The 22,236-nt window shown below is 37.3% G+C and overlaps 1 protein-coding gene and 1 non-coding gene across 2 annotated transcripts; both read right to left on the reverse strand.

The window, feature by feature from the left end:
* Positions 1-628: 628 nt before the first annotated feature.
* On the reverse strand, positions 629-7,944 carry LOC105045888 (zinc transporter 8-like). Its single transcript, XM_010924319.4, has 3 exons — positions 7,235-7,944; positions 6,922-7,071; positions 629-1,259 (listed from the first exon to the last, which is right to left on the reverse strand). Exons 1-3 carry the CDS (start codon positions 7,829-7,831, stop codon positions 954-956), a joined length of 1,053 nt encoding a protein of 350 aa, XP_010922621.1. The 5' UTR covers positions 7,832-7,944; the 3' UTR covers positions 629-953.
* Positions 7,945-9,955: 2,011 nt separating this feature from the next.
* TRNAG-GCC (transfer RNA glycine (anticodon GCC)) lies at positions 9,956-10,026 on the reverse strand. The gene has a single exon. It is a non-coding gene; the product is annotated as a tRNA-Gly (tRNA).
* Between the last annotated feature and the right edge of the window lie 12,210 nt (positions 10,027-22,236).

Below are 22,236 nucleotides of genomic sequence, written 5' to 3' on the forward strand. Positions count from 1 at the left end.
ACGTCATACAATATGAAAGTTGGCCTTGAAAAAAAGAGGAAAATCTATGCTCTATCTATTACTAGTTTCGAAAAGATAAAATTAAGATCTGCCCCTCGAATTGACTGCTGCTTTACATTGGATCTTCTTCCACTGAATATATTAAAAGCTATTTTTGGGTGTCGTCCTCCCTCATTTTTTTTCATTCTTCCCTAATCATTTCATTTCCTACATGAAATAGTGTAACATTAATATCGTTCTATCGAAACAGCGAACTACATAAAATAAAATAAAATTTGTTTATTTGTCAGATTGGATCAACTAAAATCACGTTGGATTGATGTGGTTGGCTATGGATTGGATTGAAGGCCAACTCAAATGCCATCCAATTGAAGTTCAAGTTGGAACATTTAAGCCCAAGCCTCCTAATTTATAAAATCCTGAGCCTATCCTACCTCATGATCGAGCAAGTCAGATAGGTTCGTTCAGATTGAGCCTAATCCAAATTGTTATAAAGAAATTAAAAGTACATGAGATGAATTTTACAAATAATATATGTGGCATTGTGGCCCCGTAAAAAATTAAGAATGAAAATTTGCAGCTAAGTTTTCTTGTTGAAATAAAAATATTTAAGAAAACAAAAATATAATAGCCTTAAATATTCATTGAGCATTGAATTTTTCAAATTCACAGAGTTTTCTTGCTTATCCTCAAAAAATATTTCCTCATCAAGAAAACAAAACACCAAAAACCAAAACCAAATACAAACATTTTTATGAATTCAAGAGAAGACTCAACATGAACAAAAAAGAAAGAACAAAACCACTCTTAAGGAGTACATTTTATGATTTCGGCAAAGCCTTGAAAGAACACCCGGGCACCTATATATGCACATATGCAAAAAAAAGAGAAAGACAAACAAAAAAAAAAAAAAAAAAAAGAATTTCAACTTGCTTGACCTATGATAAATCCTGTTAAGCCCATTTAGCAAGAAGTGACATTAAACCAGCTCCAACAAGCAAGGAGGCACTTAACACAAGTTGTAACCTCCAATTACTCTGCACCCTCGGGTTCTTAAAATCTTCAGCAAGGAGATCAACAAGAGACATATAGACTAGAATTCCTGCTGCAGCAGAATCGAGTACCCCTTCAACAGTGAGAGCAGTTGGACTATTCTCATTGTAAGTGGACGATATTCCAATGCCCACTGCTATCCCGAGAGGAGTTGTGAGGGCAAAGAAAAGCATCATTGTCACCATTGACCTAACTCTAAAATTTGCCTGTAACAGAGAGAGGACGTACCAATCGATGATAGGTAAGAGACTCTAGAAGTAACTCCTAGTTAGTTTTGATTGAATTAATTATTATAGGTGACCAAAAGCATTGATAAAATATCGTATTAACTATATTGCAGATGTTTTATCTTTTTCCAATCAGATTGTCAAGATTCTGATCCATGAGAAAGGGATTTTTTAAGGTGGAAATGGGTATTATATTCTTATTCGATCTATTCCTATGTTTGGTAACTAAATTAGGAATAAGAATATAAATTCTCACAAAAAATCATAAAACCATATCTAAGAGGCAGCTTGGGTATCATTTTTCTTACCTGGTTATGTGTTTGAGTAACAATGGAGATAAATTTTTAGTATATTACATTATTATCAGTTTATGACAAAAAATATATTTTAACAATTTTGTTTTTTTGCAGCAATGTTAATTATTTTCTAAAATATACTCCATTAATTTACCATCTAATATTTATTACTCATAAGATAAAATACTATACATTATATATTATATGCTACTATATTGAATTGTATATTGCTTAATATTTTAAATTATTTAATGTTCATAAAAAGAATTATAAGTTCATATTAAATATACGCTATAATTTCATATTAGTTAATATTACAATATTCATAATATTCATATTTTCAAATATTTGATATTAAACATTATTGTTAGAAGATTATATTTCAAAATGCATTACTAATATTGCATCATTATATTATTCAAGCATGTTATTAGATTAATAGTGGTACTGTAATCTTTATTATAACATTATATTCATTACCATAGTACGTATTAAGTTATTTATTTCTAGGTACTACTATTATAAGAAAACTAATATTGGTATTTACTAATATTGTGATATAATATTATGTACTAGTAGATATAAAATTATGACAGCATATTTAACATTATTTTTAATTATATTAATATATATTAGATAATATTGTTCTTATTGTTAATGTTTTATTACTATTATTACTAATATTTTGATATTAACAACAACTATTAAATAATATTACTATATTAATTAATATCAATATTTATATATTAATTATGACATGTTATATCACGTGCCATCAGTTTTATTTCATTCTTTAGAGATTATCCAGAGGCTTAGGCAGATACAGGAATTGAATTGATCATTCCTAACGATTTTCCAGAATGGATTTTCCAGGAATAGGAAAGTATTCCATTCCTGACGACCAAACGTGGCCAAGTTTTGAAGAAGGTGCAGACACAGAAAAAGAGGAAGATCGAGTAAAGCTAGAGGGTATCTAATGGGAGATCATTGTAAACAAGCTGCTGAATTCGTACCATTGTGCCCTTCAACTTCTGATTTACAAAAGAAAAGGAAGCAAGAAGATGGGGGAGTCAGCAGCAGTCTGGGGAAGAGGAAATTAATTTCTTTTTTTCATTTACTTCAAATCAGGGGACCAGAATCTTTTCAGCTTTTATTTGATGATGCAAACGTCTTCGTGAACAAACTCATATAAATCCTTGCACGGATGATACCAAAGTTGCATCCATCGTTGCTTTTCCCTTCAAAACTGAAGTTGGTGGAATCGAGGACATGGGTTGTATTTTTCCGCGCAAAAGAAGGATTTACCTTTCTTCTTCTCATAAACCTACCATTGGAGAGTAATGCAGATCGTTAAAAAATATATCTTTCTGAGCCCACAGCGAGATCTAGAATAAAAAATAAAATCCGATGAGTCTAAAAATAATTCAATCAAAATTATAATAGAAGAGATACATTCGATTGAAGACAGTATAGTGCATGAGATGATGATAGTCAGGACGGGCCGACGGAAACCGGTAGAGCACCGCCTAGCCTAGCACGGGTGTGCGCACGGCCCAGTGCTTGGGCGGACCCAGCACACGCGGGCAGGCCGGCCCAGCGCACGCAGGCTCCTAGGCCAGCGCTTGCATAGTCCATCATGAACTGCAGGGTGCTAGCGATCTATGGAAGCCGCGTGGATCGAAGTCACGATCGACGCATGGTTCAGGAGCTGTTTTGCGTAATCGGATGGCTCTGGTGCTAGCCGGTCATAATCAGACTGCTCCAGATGATTCTAGATTGGATTGGAATTCTGTTTCCTACTGAAACAATATTTTTATAATTCTGGAGTCTACATAACTCCGATTGACAAACCGTTTGTTGCGTTGAAGAGCTAGTGACGTCCCGGAGATGCAGAAAGACTTCAACAGAGGTTTCAGAGAGTTTTTGTGAGGGTTTTGGGGCTTTTTTGTGAGAGACTCTTATATAAGGATTGAATGGTGAATTTTTCTTGTATTGATCTTATTTTATTCTCTCATAGTAAAACTTGCATGCCCCATGGAGTAAACTTGAAGCCAATCCACATATTTGTATGGTGTTTTTTATTTTGTTTCTTCTTTCTTCCTGCTGCACCATGTGGTACCGGATCCTGGTGTCACGATAATTAGTATCAGAGCAAGGCGGTGCGAGAGCGTAGGTTGCAGCGGTGGTGAACGAGATAAAAAATGGAAAAGACAAGCACAATCAAGATGGAGATCAACAAGTTTGATAGAAAGAATAATTTCTCCTTGTGGCAGGCGAGAGTGAAAGGCATGCCCATCCAGCAGGGGTTGATTGATGCTCTCTTGTGCGAGGAGAAGCCGACCACCATGAAGGTACAGGATTGAAGGCAGCTCTAGATATAGATGGTGAGTACGATCCACTTGTACCTAACAGATGAGGTGGTGATTCATATACTTGGCGAGACTTCTCCGATGAGTCTATGATAGAAACTTAAGGAGTTGTACATGGCAAAGTCTCTCACCAATACTCTCTTCCTCTAGAAGTAGTTCTACTAGCTGCGGATGACTGAGAGATAGAGCGTGTAGGAGCATCTTAGCCACTTCTAGAAGATCCTCATCGATCTCCTCAGCATTGGTGAAAAAGTTAAGGAGAAGACCAGGACACTGGTCTTGCTAGTATCGCTTCCCCTTTCGTACGAGTTCTTAGTAACTGCTCTTCTGGTGGGGAAGAGCACCATCAAGATAAATGAGGTCACAGTGGTGATTCTCTAGAACGAGATTCTCAGGAAAGAGAATCCTGCTTTGAGCTTAGGTGGCGGCAGCTTAGTTTTGATGGTTTCTAAAGAAGTAGGATGCGATAGATAGAGCGACAGGAGATTGCGGTGAGAGCAGTCTAAGTCCAGGACGAGGGACTTGAGCAAGACCAGATGTTATCGGTGTGACGAGTTGGAGCATCTAGCCAGAGATTGCTCTCAACTTAGAGATCAGATGAGAGCTACTGCAACGACGATCAATAATGACTCAGAGGATGATGCCCTGGAGATATCTGACGAGATATCTACTTCTTTCCAGCGATGGATTTTAGATTCTGTATGTACCTATTATGTATGTTGCAGAGAGTAGTTTGACTCTCTAGAGAACAGTGAGGGTGCTGTTTATCTGTCGAATGGATCGAGCTGTGTGATCAGAGGTATTGGGATGGTCAGCTGGAGGATACATGATGGTGCAGTGAAAAAATTGAGGGAGGTCCGATACATATCCGATTTCAAATAGAATCTTATCTCACTGAGCGGACTGGATTCGAGAGGCTACAGGACGGTAGCTGGTGGAGGAATCCTGAAGATGTTGCGCGGCGATAGAATTATTCTGGATGGGAAGAAGAGGACGAGAGGATATTACTACCTGACGGGGATACCAGTGCGAGGTGAAACTTCAAGACTCAGGAGGAGCCCAGAGCGAGGTGGAGCTCTAGGTGGAGGTGGATCAAGCACGAGACAGGAGACTCGGGAGGATAAGAGGCTATGACTGACGTCATAGGGTGAAATTTCTATTACTGCAGGATGATACTCTTAGCAGATCTTTAATCAGAGTGGACACATCCCATGATAGAGATGGGATCTGGTCCGACTCCCACATTTATCCATCCATGACACAGCAGGCATGCCCCAGGATGTGGGGGTGAGACAGATCGCAGGCTCTCAAAGACAGATGGAAGCCGAATATCAAGTCGAGATGAAGATTGTTAGAAAATATGTCTCAAAATTTGATCCATATTGAGCCCACAGCGAGGTTCAGGATGAAAAATGGAGTCCAACGAGCTCAAGAACAACCCAATTGGAGTTATAACGGAGGAGATGCGCTCGATTGAAGATGGCACGATGCACTAGGCGACAACGGCTGCTGGCGGGCCGGTGGGGACCGGCGGAGATGCACCCAGCGTGCGGCTCAGCACTTGGGTGGGCCCAGTGTGGGCGTGCGCGCTGGTCGGCCTAGCACATGCGGGCGCCCAGGCCAACGCTCGCGTGGTCCACTGTAGATCGTAGGACACTGACGGTCCATGAGAGCCGCGTGGATCGAAGTCACCATCCACGCATGGTTCAGGAGCTGTTTTGTGCAATTGGATGGCTCTAATGCGAGCCGGTCATGATCGGATGGTCACGAATGATTCCAGATTAGATTGAGACTCTATTTCCTATTAAAATAATTTATAATTTTGGAGTCTATATAACTCCGATTGATGAACCGTTTATTGCGTTGGAAAGTTGGTGACATCCTAGAGGTGCAGAAAGGCTTCAACAGAGGTTTCAGAGAGCTTTGGTGATGGTTTTGAAATTGTTTTGTGAGAAACTCTTATACAAGGGTTGAGTAGTGAGTTTTTCTTATATTGATCTTATTTTATTCTTTTATAGTAAAGCTTGCACGCCTCGTGAAGGTAGACTTGAAGCCAATCCACATATTTGTATTATGTTTCTCATTTTGTTTCTTTTTTCTTCCTACTGCACCATGTAGTATTAGATCCTGATATCGCGATACAGATGAATAAATAAAGTGCTTGAACTGCATTGAGATTTATACAAGATGCAATCCAACGGTCAATATCATAAAGAAGATCAATCTTTCCTTCGTGAGAAAGACACAATCCAAACCCAGAGTTAGACGGCATACTAGCTCCTTCCCCACGGTTTAACAAAATAATAATACAACAAAGGGTCATATCCCAGAGCCTAATATAAATCTATCTATTAAAGGTTCAAGATCAACAAATAAACCATATATGTTGACTCTGTTGAGGTTGTTGTCTTGCAAATTGATCCGAAACCCAATGTCAGAAATAAAATAGAACATACAATACTTTAATCCTTATAAAAGGTTTTATATAGTACAGTCACAGTTTATATAAATCAGCAATTATTTCTAGATCAATCCTAAATCTGTAATCAATTAGAACTGTCTCAACTATATGAAATTGAGTCCCTACATTCTTATGCATTCATTAGTGTACTACCTGCATCATATTTGGATGATGAAAATATGCATATATATAATTCTTGCCACCAACTGTTAGCTCGGTTGGCACAATCTTTCCCAAGGTCAAGCCATTGGAGGCATGAATTCTTTTTATTAATTTCATTTTGCTCCTGCCTATTTGTAACTCAGAGGTGGTGCAATTTAATGAATAAAGATGCATGGGAACTGAGGTTGGATCTTTAGCAGGCTCTCTAGCACCATCTCAGCAAATTAGTTATATAATGCGTTTCTAATTTAGAGATTGAACTAAACACTCTACATATATTGAATCAAAATTCTCACTATTTTTTTTTTTTTTTTAGATATAAGCTAATTCAGCTGAATCCGAAATAAACATACCTGAACAACGCATCCACCAAGGCCAATGCCCTCGAAGAACTGATGAAAACATAAAGCAACCAGAAGTGACCTTATGCTAGATGGACTCTCTGATGTACCCAAAGTTACTCCTATTATCACCGAATGGACAACAATGCCCAACTCCAACACCTGCATCACATCCATCCAATCCTCAACCACAGTTCCACCTTTTTCAAATCAAACACTTAAATCTCAACCAAGTTGCAACAAAAAAATAAAATAAAATAAAATAAAATAAAACAGAGAGCGAACTGAATTTTTTTTCACGAATTACGTTGGAAAATAAACCCACCTGCGAGATGACGCGGTGTCGCGAGATTTCATCCCGGCCACCGTCCACCACCAAGGCGACCGGCCCATGGCCATGACCGTGCATGGCGTGGACGTGGACGTGGGGAGCACCTCCTTGCTCTGCGTCCCCCATCCCCGGCCTCTCTGCCTTCCTAATGCTCGACCGACCGAAATAGCTTGTTGCCACAGTATCCACCATCAACGTCGCGATGGCCGAGACCATCGCTATGAACCCCGCAAAGGGGAATTCCTGCCATGGATGCTCGTCGAGGCACGGGGAGGTCAAGCGCTCGAATGACTCAGGGAGGATATGAATGAATGCAGTGGCGAGGATGACGCCAGCGGCGAATGCCTTGATCACGAAGAAGGTGTCCTTCTCTGCGCTGAGAGACGGCACCCACTTGCCCAAGATTGGTATAATGACTCCCGTGGCGCTGGAGACCAGAATGGCGAAGATGGCTCCAATCTTCAGCGGTCGGGCCGCAGCCTTGTCGCGGTCCTCCTCAGAGGCAGAGAACTCGCAGTCTGCGCCCCGGGCAACGACGGGGAGGACGAGAAGGGTTAGGAGGAGGAGGTGAAGAGCTCCCGTTTTGGTCATCGGAAGGGAATTAAGAGGAGTTAAGCCGGGGATCACTACTAGAATAGGGGATGAGACGATGCGGGGAGTGAGAGAGTTACCGGTTATAGTAGGGTCCGAGGGTAGAGTTCGCAGGTGTCATCGCCTGGGATGAGCTCATGATTACTAGGACAAGTAGACATGCATCGTTAGAGATTGGAGCCAACGTATTTATTTTTTAAAACGGATTGTTATGTAGACTCCGTTTTTTTTCCTCTTATTCATAGATGCGGCACGCCACGGATGGTGTCCCTTTCGGTCATATGGTTAATGGTGTGGAAGGGAAAATGAGGGTGGGTATAGAACAGCTTGGGCGAAAGGAACGGTTGTCAACTGTTCTGCTGGAAGTCGATGCCTCCGTGGTGGCGCCGTCGTCTCCGTGTTTTATGCGTGTGATGGAAGGGTGTCGAAAGGATGTCGACACCAGCTAGAGGCCGTAAAACAAAAAAATCGAGTTCATAAAGGGAGCAAGAAAACAATTCTTATTCCGACTAAACCAGCTTCTGATATAACATCGTCTTTTATCCCAGACTCTCATTTTTATAAGATTTTAATAGAAGCTTGCATTATCTTGAAAATTTTAGTCTAAAAAGATGTAGAAAAAATTATGAAATATTTATTTGGATGGTTGATCATAAAATTTTATGAAGTCCATGAATTAAACTACTACAATCACACCAAATTATTGGATTACAGCTTGGATTAAACCTATATATATTATAAACATCCGTATAAGAAGCAAAAGAAAAAATCTCAACGGATCTTGAGAACGGTTGCAGGCATTGCTGAAACCATATTTTCTTATGATTCATGAATATTTAATGGAACATTGCTTACTCACTTGGCATGGTTGGCAATAGCCGGACACTGCAATGTTGGGATATTTTTCTCAACGGATAAATCAAGAGTCAAGACTCAAGATGGAAGGCATGGATCTTTAATACAACTATGCAATGAAAAATAATTTAAATATAGCTCATGAAAGAATTCTATTGTACATAATCTGCCATCACGCTACCTTTTCAAGACAAATGTGCAACATCATGTTTCTTTTAATGAGCAAATATGACATATGTTGTCATCAATATGGATTTCCTCGAGCGAGTTGGATTAGACTTTGGTATTAAGAATCCATGCCTTCCATCTCGACTCTTGATTTGTGCCTGATTAGATCACATGTTTTCAAAGTTTCAACATAATGGTGCATTCTCTTCATGCAAAAGCAAAACATGACGCGGTGGAACAAGTGATAAGCATTGGTGAAAAACACTTGCGGCAACGAGTGCAATTATGTCCTCAGTTTGTAATTTATCAGTTTTTCCTAAATAAGTTTCGAATAAATTGCAGGGTACTTATTGACTTACCCGACCACTCAAGAATAATTTGTATAATCGCTTGGTCACTCAAGAATTTATTACTATTGCTTTGGCTGAATACACTATTATGGGTTATAGTGGAAAGTTACTTAGCCATTACTTAACCACAGAGAGAGAGAGAGAGAGAGAGAGAGTCATAGCCATTCATTTATTTGCTCGATGTTATGATTTCAAGATAGTGAACATGTTGGTAGGCAATATTACTTGCTACTCTTGCTCCAAAAAAACAAAAACTAAAAAAACTAATTGTTTCTGTCATTACGATCACTTCTTGCTACCTGAACCTTGTTCCTCGTGTACTTCAAAATCGAATAACCAGAAAAATTCTTGTTCCTCTACTGATAAATCTGTTCTAGAACTATCGAGGGGGAGTAGAATAGCTGGTTGATAAAATTAAAGGTACACTACCCATCTTAATAACTTCCTTTTCTTGTTTTTGTACCTACTGCACCAGTATGAGTCTTGAGATTTCCTAGGGGTCAGCCATCCTCATCCAAGCGTACCTAACTCCAATCTTTTCTTTAATCTCGAGGCGATAACATAGAGGACGGTGTTATCCGTATTTTCTTTCTTTTCGGACGCCCATTTTTTCCTTTGTAAAGAATAGAAATTAGAATAATATGAGAAAATGTTACATAGGTTTCCATCCAAGGTCCATTACAAGGATTCCTCTGTTCTTCGTTTTTTCATAGATGGGTCAGCAAAAAAAGTATCAAACTTCGTTTGAGATTGCACCAGCCGGGAATCGAACCCGGGTCTGTACCGTGGCAGGGTACCATTCTACCACTAGACCACTGGTGCGGTATTTGCTGATGAGCTTTTCAGATCAAGTATTAGTCCATATCTTCTAGCTTTTTTCTTTTAGTGTGGCCCTTTCCATGTTCTAAAGATCTCGGCCTACATGCGAAGAACCAAACTGAAAATCTCCTAAGGATTATAATGAGAAAATCGAATCAGGATTGACTACATTTTAGCAAAAAGTACGTTAAGAGATTGAACCAGGAGTAGCCAATTGATAATTTACGTATTCTATTACAAGGGACAAAGCAAGGATTAGCCAGACAATGTGAAATGTACTGGATTTCATTATAGCAAAGAACTAAGAGAAAAATACTGCTTATGATTATATTTTATTGTGAGGAAAAAGTAATAATCTTCATGACTGTCTTCGAGTGATCATTTTTCCCAAATTATCCTGATAATAATCAACATTAATTGATTGCTTGCTCCATGCTGCTCGTTGTGAGTGAAGAAGAGGATGCATGGTTGACATTGGAACTGTCTATATGAAGAGAAAGGATAGGTGGCCATTTTAGAACTGAATTATACTTGAAAACTACGAGTTGGGAAAAAGAGTGACAAATCTGACTTGTTGAGTACTTGATTATTGCCTTTTTTTTTTTTTTTTGTTATTTTGAGGCTTAACCTCTTTTTGAAGTTTTTCATTACCTCGATGAAAAATAGGTGAGAAAAAATGCTGAGTGATCTGAGTGAGAAAAAAATGTGATAGAAGAGAAGTTCACAAGCTGCAATTTTCTATATAGTGACCATTCATCGTACGAAAACATTAAAGAAACAATAGAAAGTTATTTATCAGTTCCTAATTTGCATCTTATCATGTGAAAAATAATATAGCATTTTCATTTAGTTTTACTGAGTGAGCTTAGCTCGGCTCATTATAACAGGGTTCATTTGGTTTGGTGTTAGTGATCTGAGCGAGGGCCTACAACTGGCTTGAAGTATCTCAGACCAGATCCATTTTGGGCCATATTGCCCTTCATTTGAAACAACCAAATGTTTCAAGAAGACTCTCCCTGATGCTAACTTAGTTTGGACACCTAATTACATGCAACTAAACAAGCTGGTGGCCAAAAATGATCCAAAGTTCCATACTTATTGGAACACAATCTTGGACCCTGCTGCCAACACCAGGATAAGAACAAGATTCACAACTTATTTTTATAATAATAGATTGGATTGAAATTTCCATAAACCTCTATCTGAAAGGAGGATGAAATCAATGAAATGATCGGTCATCATTTCATGCTGCATATAGAGACCGAGCTTTCTCACCATAGTGAATATATCATTTAAGGAGAGTAGATCCTTCGAACATTTTGAAATGAGTGCAAAGGGTAGCTTCAAGACATACAAAGAAACAAGGCCAAAAAAATTTGGCTTGAATTGCTTTGAATTTTCCTAGGAGTAGAACATGGACCAGCAAGAAAATTTTCAAGCATTAATTCTTTCAAGGGGAAGAACTTAGGCTATGCACATCCTAATAAATATTCAGTTTAGCTACACCTCTACATGTATACTCCAAGAGAAAAAACCAAGACTGATCAGTATCAATTTGGATTCATACACTTGTGTTGGGCTCCTTATAGGATACAAAGAGTCTCTAAAGCAGTCTTTTGTTTATTTGTGTAACTCATAACTCATAAATAGGGAGGCATATTTTCTTCCAAAAGACAAAAATAAATGCATGGTGCATATCAACATCTATATATACATATTTGCTAGAGAAGAAGCCTTCCATCTCCTCATGGTGACTGAATCAGTAAAGTTGGCTTCACAACGAGCATCAACACCTCAAATTTCAACTATTGCTCTTTGTTTTTACAGTAAGATGGCTTTCTTCTTCCTTTCTATCTTTTTAAAAGCAAAACAATGCCTTTTTTCTTACTCTTACTACACTTGTAGGTGATTGCTTTCAAAACTCTTAAGGCCTTTGCTTTTATAATCTTTCTTCTATTTCAGAATTAGTGGGTGAGTCGGGATCAAAAACAGCAATCACCAAGGTTCAGTTCCATTTTTTAGCCCAAAATTTCTTGGCTTAAGCCAAAGAAAAAGGAGAAGACAGGGATGGGTAGCAAGGACAGCGAACCTGGAGTACCTGACCCTTGGGTCACATTTCATGTGACATCCTTATCTTGCATGCTAAATGACAGCAGTGAAGGTTAATGTGGGGATGCAAGTCTGTAGCAGCAATCTGGGATAATCCAATAGTAGAAGATAGTGATGATGATATCCAAGGATGGCTACAACGACAGCGATCCTGGAGTACCTAAGAGAGAAAATTTTTTTCATTGGAATCAAGTTATCCTTCTTATAATAAAAATCCTTGATTCTTTTGAAAGCTTTTTGTTATCATTTGTCTTCAACTTTGATCGATGATTTTAACTAAAAGGCATAGTCTAATTGCTATGTTCTTATCAACAATTCTATTTTTATCTCCTTCAAAGTTCATGTGCCAAAGAAGATTCCAACCTCTGTTTTTTCTTTTTTTTCAAAACCTTATTTTTAATACACAAAAAAAGGATCTTAGTGATTTGTATCCATGTGAAACAAAGTTAACTACAGCGCTAGGCTATTGAAATATATTCATCAGAATTTGATCAGAACATTATATGCCTGATGTCATGCTCCCGATCCAAAATCGCGAGTCCAAGATTGTTGCAACCACCGCATACTAATGAAAAATTCTCTTTACAAGCATGCAAAGCATCTCATCACGATATCAATGCATCACAGCAGAATAAAATCAAATAATTATTATTCAACTTTAATTCAAATAATTAAATCAAATATCTTACGTCCAATAAAATTTTATTAAAAATAAAATAATAGATCTAACTTCAATAAAGTTAACAATGCTAAATCTCGCCTCTAAAAGCTCTGTCCCAATATTATTTTCTATGCTCGCAATTAATTATTTGAATCTAAAAAATTAAAAAAAAAAGGTAATAAGCTAGACAGCCCAATAAGTAATAAATATCTCAACTAGATATTTCAGATATTATATGATATTCAAGAACAAATACTGTAAATAAATATAAAAATATATTTCATGCTAATTCAATGCAAATTCAATTTTTCAAATATTCACATATAATATAATCATAAATCCGATTCGAATCAAAACACTCGTAACTGAACAGCTTCGACTATGACAAACGTTTAACCCCCATTGACAGAGTCCACTGAATACCAGCGCACAATCCCCACTGGCAGGGTCCACTAAACACCAGCGTATAACCTCTACTGGCAGGATCCATTAAATACCAACACATAACTCTCACTAGCAGGGTCCACTGAGTACTAACGTATAATCTCCATTGACGGAGCTCACTGAAACATAGTTAGGCTGAGAGTATAAATCCGATCTGTATCAAAATACTTTTGTATCATAACATATCATAATTTTCACTGAATATATGCATAATCAATAATCTATATTATTTCAGAACTACTTTTCGTTCAAAACATAATTTCATAAATTATGCATAATTTTAAAGAATAATTATTTAATTTTAGAATAAATATGAAATATCTCGAGAAGATGATTCATTACTTATCTTTCACAGACTACTGAACAAATAGATTGATTAACCTCTAGGAGATTCTTCAGTGTCTATTATCCAAAATTATATTCTTATATTAATTTTAATTCAAAATTAAATCTAACAAATTCTAAATCAAAATCCTATTTAGGATCGAACTCTTCACTAAATTCGATCAAAATCATCAAAAGAAAATCTTTCACTATGCTAATCTTAGAAAGATAACTTGAGAAAGAAAAATCCATGAAGAGAGAAAAACAATCTAGAAAGAGAAAATTTTAGAGAGAGAAAATTCAACTCTAGAGAGAAAATAGGGCTCAGACTGAAGGGAGAGAAAAAAGAGGGAGAGAAAGGAGAGAGAAAATTCTTTCTCTTTTTTTCCTTTTTCTTTTCTTTTCTTTTTTTTTCATCCCATGGTTTCTTTTAGGCGAAACAGGGGACGTGTGGTCCCCCCTTGTTCGGCCGATCAGAAGCATGGCCGACACGACGATGGCCGATGGCAGGAGGGGCTGCGACGGTGCAGTTTGGAAGAAGCTAGACCGGCGGTGACCACCGGCACCAAAAAATCAAAGAAAAGAGGGGTGGAAATAGGGGACTTTTTCTCCTACAAAATCCAACGAACCCGATCGCCAACGATCGTGCACACAGGCAAGGAATGAGAGAAAAGAAAAAGAGAAGCCGGGGCTTACCTCGAGCTCTGGTGACCTCTCTGGCGAAAAATCGAGGCGAGCACGATGACGGCTTCCGCGAGCGATTTTCGGTAATCCTCGCCGTTTTGGCTCCTGATTTCTTTGGTGGGGGGAGAGAGAAGAGTCTCCCCTTTAAATTGGGTCGGAGGGGAGGAATTTGACTCCTCTCCGGGGTGTTTTCCGACTCCGATTAGGAGCCGATCGGGAGGAAGAAGAAGACTCTCGGGAGTCTTCTTCATTTTCTTTTGTTGGGCTTTGTGGGCCTTTGGGCTGGATTTAAGGCCCAAATGGGCCGGGTATTACATTCTTCCCCCTAAAAATAAATTTCATCCTCGAATTTTTTTTTTCTAGTTAAGTCCTCAAAAATTCAGATTACTTTTACGTTAAATCATGTCATCTTCTAATTTCAAAATCGAATCTTTCATCATAATATCTATCAAATCAAATTACTGTTTTGATCGGTTTGAGAACAATTCAGACCACTATGCTTTCATTGTGCACTCTAATTTAGTCCACTAGTATACATATGTCAGTTTAAGTTTCTAAATTATATCATGATCAATATAAGTCATTGTCCTAATATTCCTAGTGTCTACCCACCTACACTCATGTCTGATTCTATATGTCATATAGTTATCCACTTATGCTCTGATACTATATTAATTGTCACACCTCCAACCCGAGATCGCGAGTCCAAGATCGTAGCAACTGCCGCATACTTATGAAAAACTCTCTCCACAAGCATGCAAGGCATCTCATCACGATATCAATGCATCATAGCGAATAAAATTAAATAATTATTATTCAACTTTAATTCAAATAATTAAATCAAATATCTTACATCCAATAAAATTTTACTAAAAATAAAATAATAGATCTAACTTCAATAAAGTTAACAATGCTAAATCTCGCCTCTAAAAGCTCTGTCCCAATATTATTTCCCACGCTCGCAATTAATTATCTGAATCTGAAAAATAAAAAGAAAGATAATGAGCTAGACAGCCTAATAAGTAATAAATATCTTTACTAGATATTTCAAATATTATATGATATTCAAGAATAAATATTGTGAATAAATATAAAAATATATTTCATGCTAATTCAATGCAAATTTCATCTTTTCAAATATTCACATATAATATAATCATAAATCTGATTCGAATCAAAATACTCGTAACTCAACAGCTTCGACTATGACCAACGTTTAACTCCCATTGGCAGGGTTCACTGAAGACCAGCGCACAACCCCCACTGGCAGGATCCACTAAATACCAGCATACAATCTCCACTGACAGGGTCCACTGAGTATCAACATATAATCTCCATTGACAGGGCCCACTAAATCATAGTTAGGCTGAGAGCATAAATCCGATCTGTATCAAAATATTTTTGTATCATAACATATCATAATTTTCAGTGAATATATGCATAATCAAAAATTCATAGTATTTCAGAATCATTTTTCGTTCAAAACATAATTTCATAAATTATGCATAATTTTAAAGAATAATTATTTAACTTCAGAATAAATATGAAATATCTCGAGAAGATGATTCATTACTTACTTTTCACAGATCACTGAATGAATAGATCGATTAACCTCTAGAAAATTCTTCAGTGCCTATTATCCAAAATTATATTCTTGTATTAATTTTAATTCAAATTTAAATCTAACAAATTTCAGATCAAAACCATACTTAGGATCGGCCTCTTTACTAAACTCGATCAAAATCATCAAAAAGAAGCCTTTCATTATGCTAATCTTAGAAAGATAACTTGAGAAAGAAAAATTCATGAGGAGAAAAAAACAATCTAGAGAAAAAAAATTCTAGAGAGAGAAAATCCAATTTTAGAGAGAGAAAATAAGGTTCAAGCTGAAGGAAGAGAAAAAAGAGGGAGAGAGATAGGAGAAAGAAAATCCTCTTTTTTTTTCTTTTTCTTCCCATGGTTTCTTTTGGGCGAAACAGGGACCGTATGGTCCCCCCTTGTTTGGCCGATTAGAAGCATGGCCGGCACGACGGTGGTCGGCGGCAGGAGGGACTGCGATGATGCAGCTCGAAAGAAGCCAGACTAGCGGTCGGCAGTGACCACCGGCATCGAAAAACCAAAAAAAAGAGGAGCGGAAACAGGAGACTTTTTCTCCAACAAAATCCAACGAACTCGATCACCGATGATCGTGCACACAGGCAAGGGAAGGAAGGGGAGAAAAGAGGAACAGAAGTCGGGGCTTACCTCGAGCTCCGGTGATCTCTCCGACGAGAAATCGAAGCGAGCACGGTGACGGCTTCCGCAAGCGATTTCCGGTAATCCTCGCCGTTTTGGCTCCTAGTTTCTTTGGTGGGGGGAGAGAGAAGAGTCTCCCTTTTAAATAGGGTCGGAGGGGAAGAGTTTGACTCCTCCCCGAGGTGTTTTCTAACTCCGATTAGGAGCTGGTCGGGAGGAAGAAGAAGACTCTTGGGAGTCTTCTTTATTTTTTTTTTGTTGGGCTTTGTGGGTCTTTGGGCTGGGTTTAAGGTCCAAATGGGCCGGGTATTACACCTAACTAATTCTTAGTTGTTTTATGCTTTTGTTTATACAAATGCAAAGCATTTAGTCTTTAACAACGAAATCATCTTGAGCTGTCATGCTATTTTGCTGCCTAATTCTGCATTTGCTTGCCTTTGCAATGGATTGGTTCATATCTAAATGAATTTACAATGGCGGACAGCAGCCTGCTCTTGTGTATACTTAGGCTATAAATGAAAAGGATTTGGATTTGTTTATGTCAGTCTGAGTAAGCTGTGAATTCATATCTAAAAACTAAATTACTAGTTAGATTCGATTTCAGATTCAAATTCTTTTTTAGGTTCAATTTAGACATAATTTTAGAAGGCAAACTAGGCAACGGTTAATAACTTCCAAAACAAAAGAACATTTATTGCAATAATCCTCTATATATAGTGAATTTGTGGTAATTTACGGTGGAATGGAGTATAATTAAAATTTAAGCGCAGTTGGAATTTTGGAAAGAAAATGTCACACCCCAAATCTGGGACATAATACGGCCATGCTACCGAGAGATGGAACCCACGATAACACAAAGCCAATTCATCATAATCATCTAAAATCCGTCAAATAAAAAATTTTAATTCTATTATTCATCAAATAATCGAACCAATAATCATTCAGAGCATCTAAATCCAAAAGCAAGTACTAACCCGAATCTCAACATTCATAAATAACTACAAATTCATGATTATAAAATAAATTAAACTTCTGTTGTCAAATTTTTCAGCTTGCTATGCCGATCTTCAAGCTTGGATTCTTTTTGTCGATCCTAACCTTATTTCTCTGTTCAAACAAAAAGAAAATAAAAGAATATGAGCTACACTAACCCAGTAAGTAGAACTTGCGCTTCCTTATCGGATCAAGCATAAGTTTTTCATGATAATGCAATATTTAGAAAATAATAGATAATACAAAATAAAGTATTTCATAGAGCATATAACAAAACAAGTTATAAACTCATCATGCATGCATAAATCATGTATATTTCACAATCATGAATCATAAATCATTTTCATCATGTATTTATGTCATGTTTTAAAATATTGCTCACAGATATTCATGCTAAGGTCACTATTATACCCATGACAGGGCCATATTTCTTAATCAACAGAGTTCTTAATTCATGTGCCAACTTTATACCCGCTGGCAGGGCCATATTTCGTGTGGATGCTAGCTCCGGATGTCGACCTTCCCGAAGGAATTCATTCATAGCTATCTGAGAGCTTTTGAAATCATTTTATCTTTTTCTTAAAATATAAATATACATAAATAGAAAAACAATAAAATTCATGCTTCATAATCATGCTATTTTTATATGACATATTCATGAAATCAATGCTCATAATAAAACATGCTTTTTCATATCATATATGCCGATCCTTATTTTATGAAAAATTATAATTTCATCAATAGTAATTCTTTACATAAAAGCATGATCATTTAAAAATAAATAAAGAGCATAAAATCCACTTACCTCGTTCATCTTAGATCTTCAGACTTCGTTAGAAGAATCAGCTAATCTTATTTAAAATATCAAATCATCGTCAATTTCTATTTCATGAATATAATAAGATTAAATCATAAGGAAAGAGGACTGTTGATCGGATGTGTCGGACCATCCAGACACCAGGACAAATTCAGGGTCTCTGATCTGAGGGTCAGATTCAAGTGACTTGATCAAGAAATCATGAAGCACAGATCGAATTAAAGTCAAGATCAATCAATAGGGTTCTTTAATAATAAATTTGAAAGATCTTTGATACGATCAGATGAGGTTGACATACAGCACGGATATCAAAGTAATTTCAGATCATCTTGTTAGAGTCAATATGAACCCCTAAAAGATGAAGGCATGACTCGATACAGGATCCATAGACTTTTTTTAGAGAGAGAAAGTCGGTCATGAGAGAGAAAGTAAAGAGAAAAAGTGGAGAGAGAATCTTCATATCCTTCAAAAGTGACAATCATGATTGAGATCATCAGAGGTTATATCAGGATGACTTAATATGGATTAACCATGATCGATGTTATCAATTTCGAAGAAGGATCGGATCAGGATCTAATCTACTGTACAAATTTTGGAGCAGTCTCAGATCATCATATTTTCATCTCAAGTTTATCTTAGGGTCTGTGATGCAATCAGAGAGAGAATGACCCTAGAGAGACGAAATCCATAAAAAGAGATAAAAGGTCTAGAGAGAGAAAATAGAAAGAAAATCTAGAGAGAGAAAATGAAGAGAGAAAGTTCAATTCTAGAGAGAGAAATACTTAAGAGAGAGATGAAAAAAATTTTCTCTCACATGTATTTATTATTATTATTATTATTATATATATATTTCTTTTTCTTTTTCTTTTTCTTTTTCTTTTCTTTTTAGAGAGAGAAAATAGAGAGAGAAAGAGGGAGAAAGAGGGGAGAAAGAAAATTTTTCTCTTTTTTTATTTTTTTTTATTTTATTTTTCTATTTTACATTTTCTTTTCTTTTCTTTTTCTTTTTTCTTTTTCTTTTTCTTTTCCTTTTCTTTTCTTTTTCCTTTTCTTTTCTTTTTCTTTTCCCCCCGTGGCCTTCTTTGGCCGGAACAGGGGACCTAGAGGTCCCCGTTCCTTAAACCGGTCATTCACGGCCACGCCTTGCCCGGCGGTGGCCGGCGGCAAGGGCGGTCTTCCCCCGAGTTTGGAGGGGCTCGTACCAGCGGTCGGTGGTGACCGTCGGTGCCGGAAAATCGGAGAAAAGAATCGATCAGAACAGGAATTTTTTTTTCCAACCAAAATCCGGCGACACCCGTCGCCGGCCATCGTGCCCATAGGTACGGGGAAGAAGGGAGAGAAGAGAGGGAGAGGAGGGAGACCTTACCACAACCTCCGGTGACCCCCACCGGCGTGAAATCGCGGCGAGCACAGGTCGAGGGGCCGCGGCTTCAAACGAAAAAATTAGAGAAAAACTCCGGCGATCGTCGGTGACTGTTGGATCTACACTTAGAGGAGAAGAGGGGGTTCTTATAGAGCTCGTCCTAGGGTCTTTTAATAGCCCTAGGACTCCGATTTTTGATCGAAAATGGGGAAGAGGAAGACTCCGATCGAGAGTCTTTCTGCTCTGTTTTTTTTTTTTTTTTTTGGTTTACTGGGCTTAGTGGGCCGGATTTTTACAGAAAATAGCAGTGAATAAGGGTTAAGAAAAATGATATAAATCCAAAAATACAAAAAATGAATTAAAGTCATGTAATCAATTCTCTTAATATTCTTATATTTGCATATAATATATGTAGTTGTATATACTTATTCTAGTTATTGGGTTTTCAGATTAGTTTATATATATCTTAATTCGATCCTGTAAGAAATCAAGTCCTACGTATAAAATCCTACTTTGCCCTGATAAGATTATTGAAAACTTAATTTGGATTCATACTCAAGGGAACAAATTATCGAGTTTTATTATTTACACCGCCAATATATACTATAGAATTGTCTCTGGTAGCTTATCTCCATTATTTCATTCCCATTTTGCTCTAGATTAAAATGTCCAGTACCACTGTAACCATTTAATCACTGCTCCTCTGCTCTCCTGTAAATACCTTTGTAAATAATTTTGTTATCTAATGAAGAAGGGAGAGTTCCTTGCTTCCTCCCATTTACCTCAAAAAATAGCATAATCTATGTTATCAATACTGGTAATATTTTTTTTAATTTAGAGGCATGTCCGGCATACACGTGTATAAGCGACGGATACAAGTTTCAATCTGTCCACGTAAGCATAACATGCAATGCTGGATAAAGTCCACCATTAGGAATCTTTTTCAGGTGGTATGTTTAATACCGAGTCTGACAGGTTACCATAATAGTGTATATTTTTAAGCTAGGATTAGATTGTTGACTTTGATTAAAAACTACCACATAAATTTACGTAGCAATTCTGGTTTCAACTCATATAAATAAAATATAGTGCTGTCACCGGCAGCAGTTAGCCTATTTTCAAAGAATTGAAGTCTCGGTTTCCTCGTATCAAAATCTTTGGAAAGAGATAAATAATAAAGAAGGTAACACGGAGGAGTAACATTTGAACCAACCCATCCCTATTTGGAGGCAATTTCCTCGAGCCCTCCAAAGAGATTGACGATTTTTCTTTCTTTCTCACCATCTGTTCACTTTTTCTTAGGATTCGGATTGCATTTTTTTGTGAAAGAATGATTGATCTTCTTTTTATGATGTCGTCCATTGGATCATACCCTGTATAAATCTCAAAGCATTCCAAACTTTTCTATTTATCCATTGCATAGATATCTCGAAGTAGCTAGCCACTGGACGATCTAACAATAGATTCGCATGAAAAAAAGGTATGATCCGATCTCTATCTTATGATATTATTACTGTAATCTAGCTGCGGCTTCCTATTAAATTTATTCTTCTTGCTGCATTGACCATATCAACTGGCACAGTTTCCGAAAATTGTCTAGACCTCTTAGCCCACTAATGTTGATAGGTTGGTTTCATCTACAAGACTACTACTACCCATATAAAATAGCTTCATAATGATAGCGGCAGGCACTCACAGCAATCTACTCCATTTGATCCTGGTGACAAGTCTCTGGTCCATGTGAGGCACATTAATTGGGAAAATTCATTTTGACTTGGCACAAAAGCTAACATTCGAAGGTAGAACCAAATAGAAATGCACCATTCAATACATCTAATATTCAATACAGGTAAGGGAGTTCATATACACACCCACGCACGCATAAGAGAAACAAGAAAGAAGCAGGGAATTAAGGAAAACATAGAGATTTAACAGGAATTAAAGACAGCTTTTCTTCCCCAAGGTGGAACGAACTCATTCAGTCCAGAAGCTGGTAATTTGCGTGACAATCTCATCAGCATCGCAGATGTTGCCATTAAAGATACCGTTCTTTTATTATACCAAAAAAGAAAAAAAGAAAAAGATACCGTTCTTTTCTCCCGAGATGAGCCACCATGCTGCCAGCATGATAAGATCCTAGGCATTTTTAAATTACTTGGACACCCACCCACATGAGCTTCTCTATTGAGACCAAGCGGAAAACAGAGAAGATGGGCAGTCAGAGATATTTAGTAGTCAAGCTTTGAATGGAAGAAGAACCGATTTAGGGAAGCAGCATTGGGAGAAAATATGGAATATAATGGCTGGAGAGCATATCAATCATTTTCGTTTCTTTTTTTGATGAAACCGATTTAATCAATCATTTTCGTTTCATGGGAATGTTTTTTTTTTTTTTTTTGGGTTTTTGAGGTGTAACAGTGGAAGCGAGAAACACTTCCTCCAAAATTTACTGATATAAAAATTTATGTACGGGAAAAGTCTAAAGTGTGGTAAAAGAAGTACAAGCGGATCATTAAGGAGTTGACGTCAAAGGCGAGAGAATGGACGCAAAAACTTGAAAGCGCGGTGCACTTTGCAGGGCAC

Source organism: Elaeis guineensis, chromosome 5, assembly GCF_000442705.2.
Source record: "Elaeis guineensis isolate ETL-2024a chromosome 5, EG11, whole genome shotgun sequence".
NCBI classification, from domain to species: domain Eukaryota; kingdom Viridiplantae; phylum Streptophyta; class Magnoliopsida; order Arecales; family Arecaceae; genus Elaeis; species Elaeis guineensis.

Bases quoted from the DNA above. Each gene is read 5' to 3' on its own strand.
- LOC105045888 (XM_010924319.4), bottom strand. From the start codon at position 7,831: ATGACCAAAACGGGAGCTCTTCACCTCCTCCTCCTAACCCTTCTCGTC. The intron at 7,072-7,234 runs GTGGGTTTATTT...GATGTGATGCAG, and splicing joins GACACCGCGTCATCTCGCAG to GTGTTGGAGTTGGGCATTGT. The intron at 1,260-6,921 runs GTATGTTTATTT...TCTCTGTTACAG, and splicing joins TTGGTGGATGCGTTGTTCAG to GCAAATTTTAGAGTTAGGTC.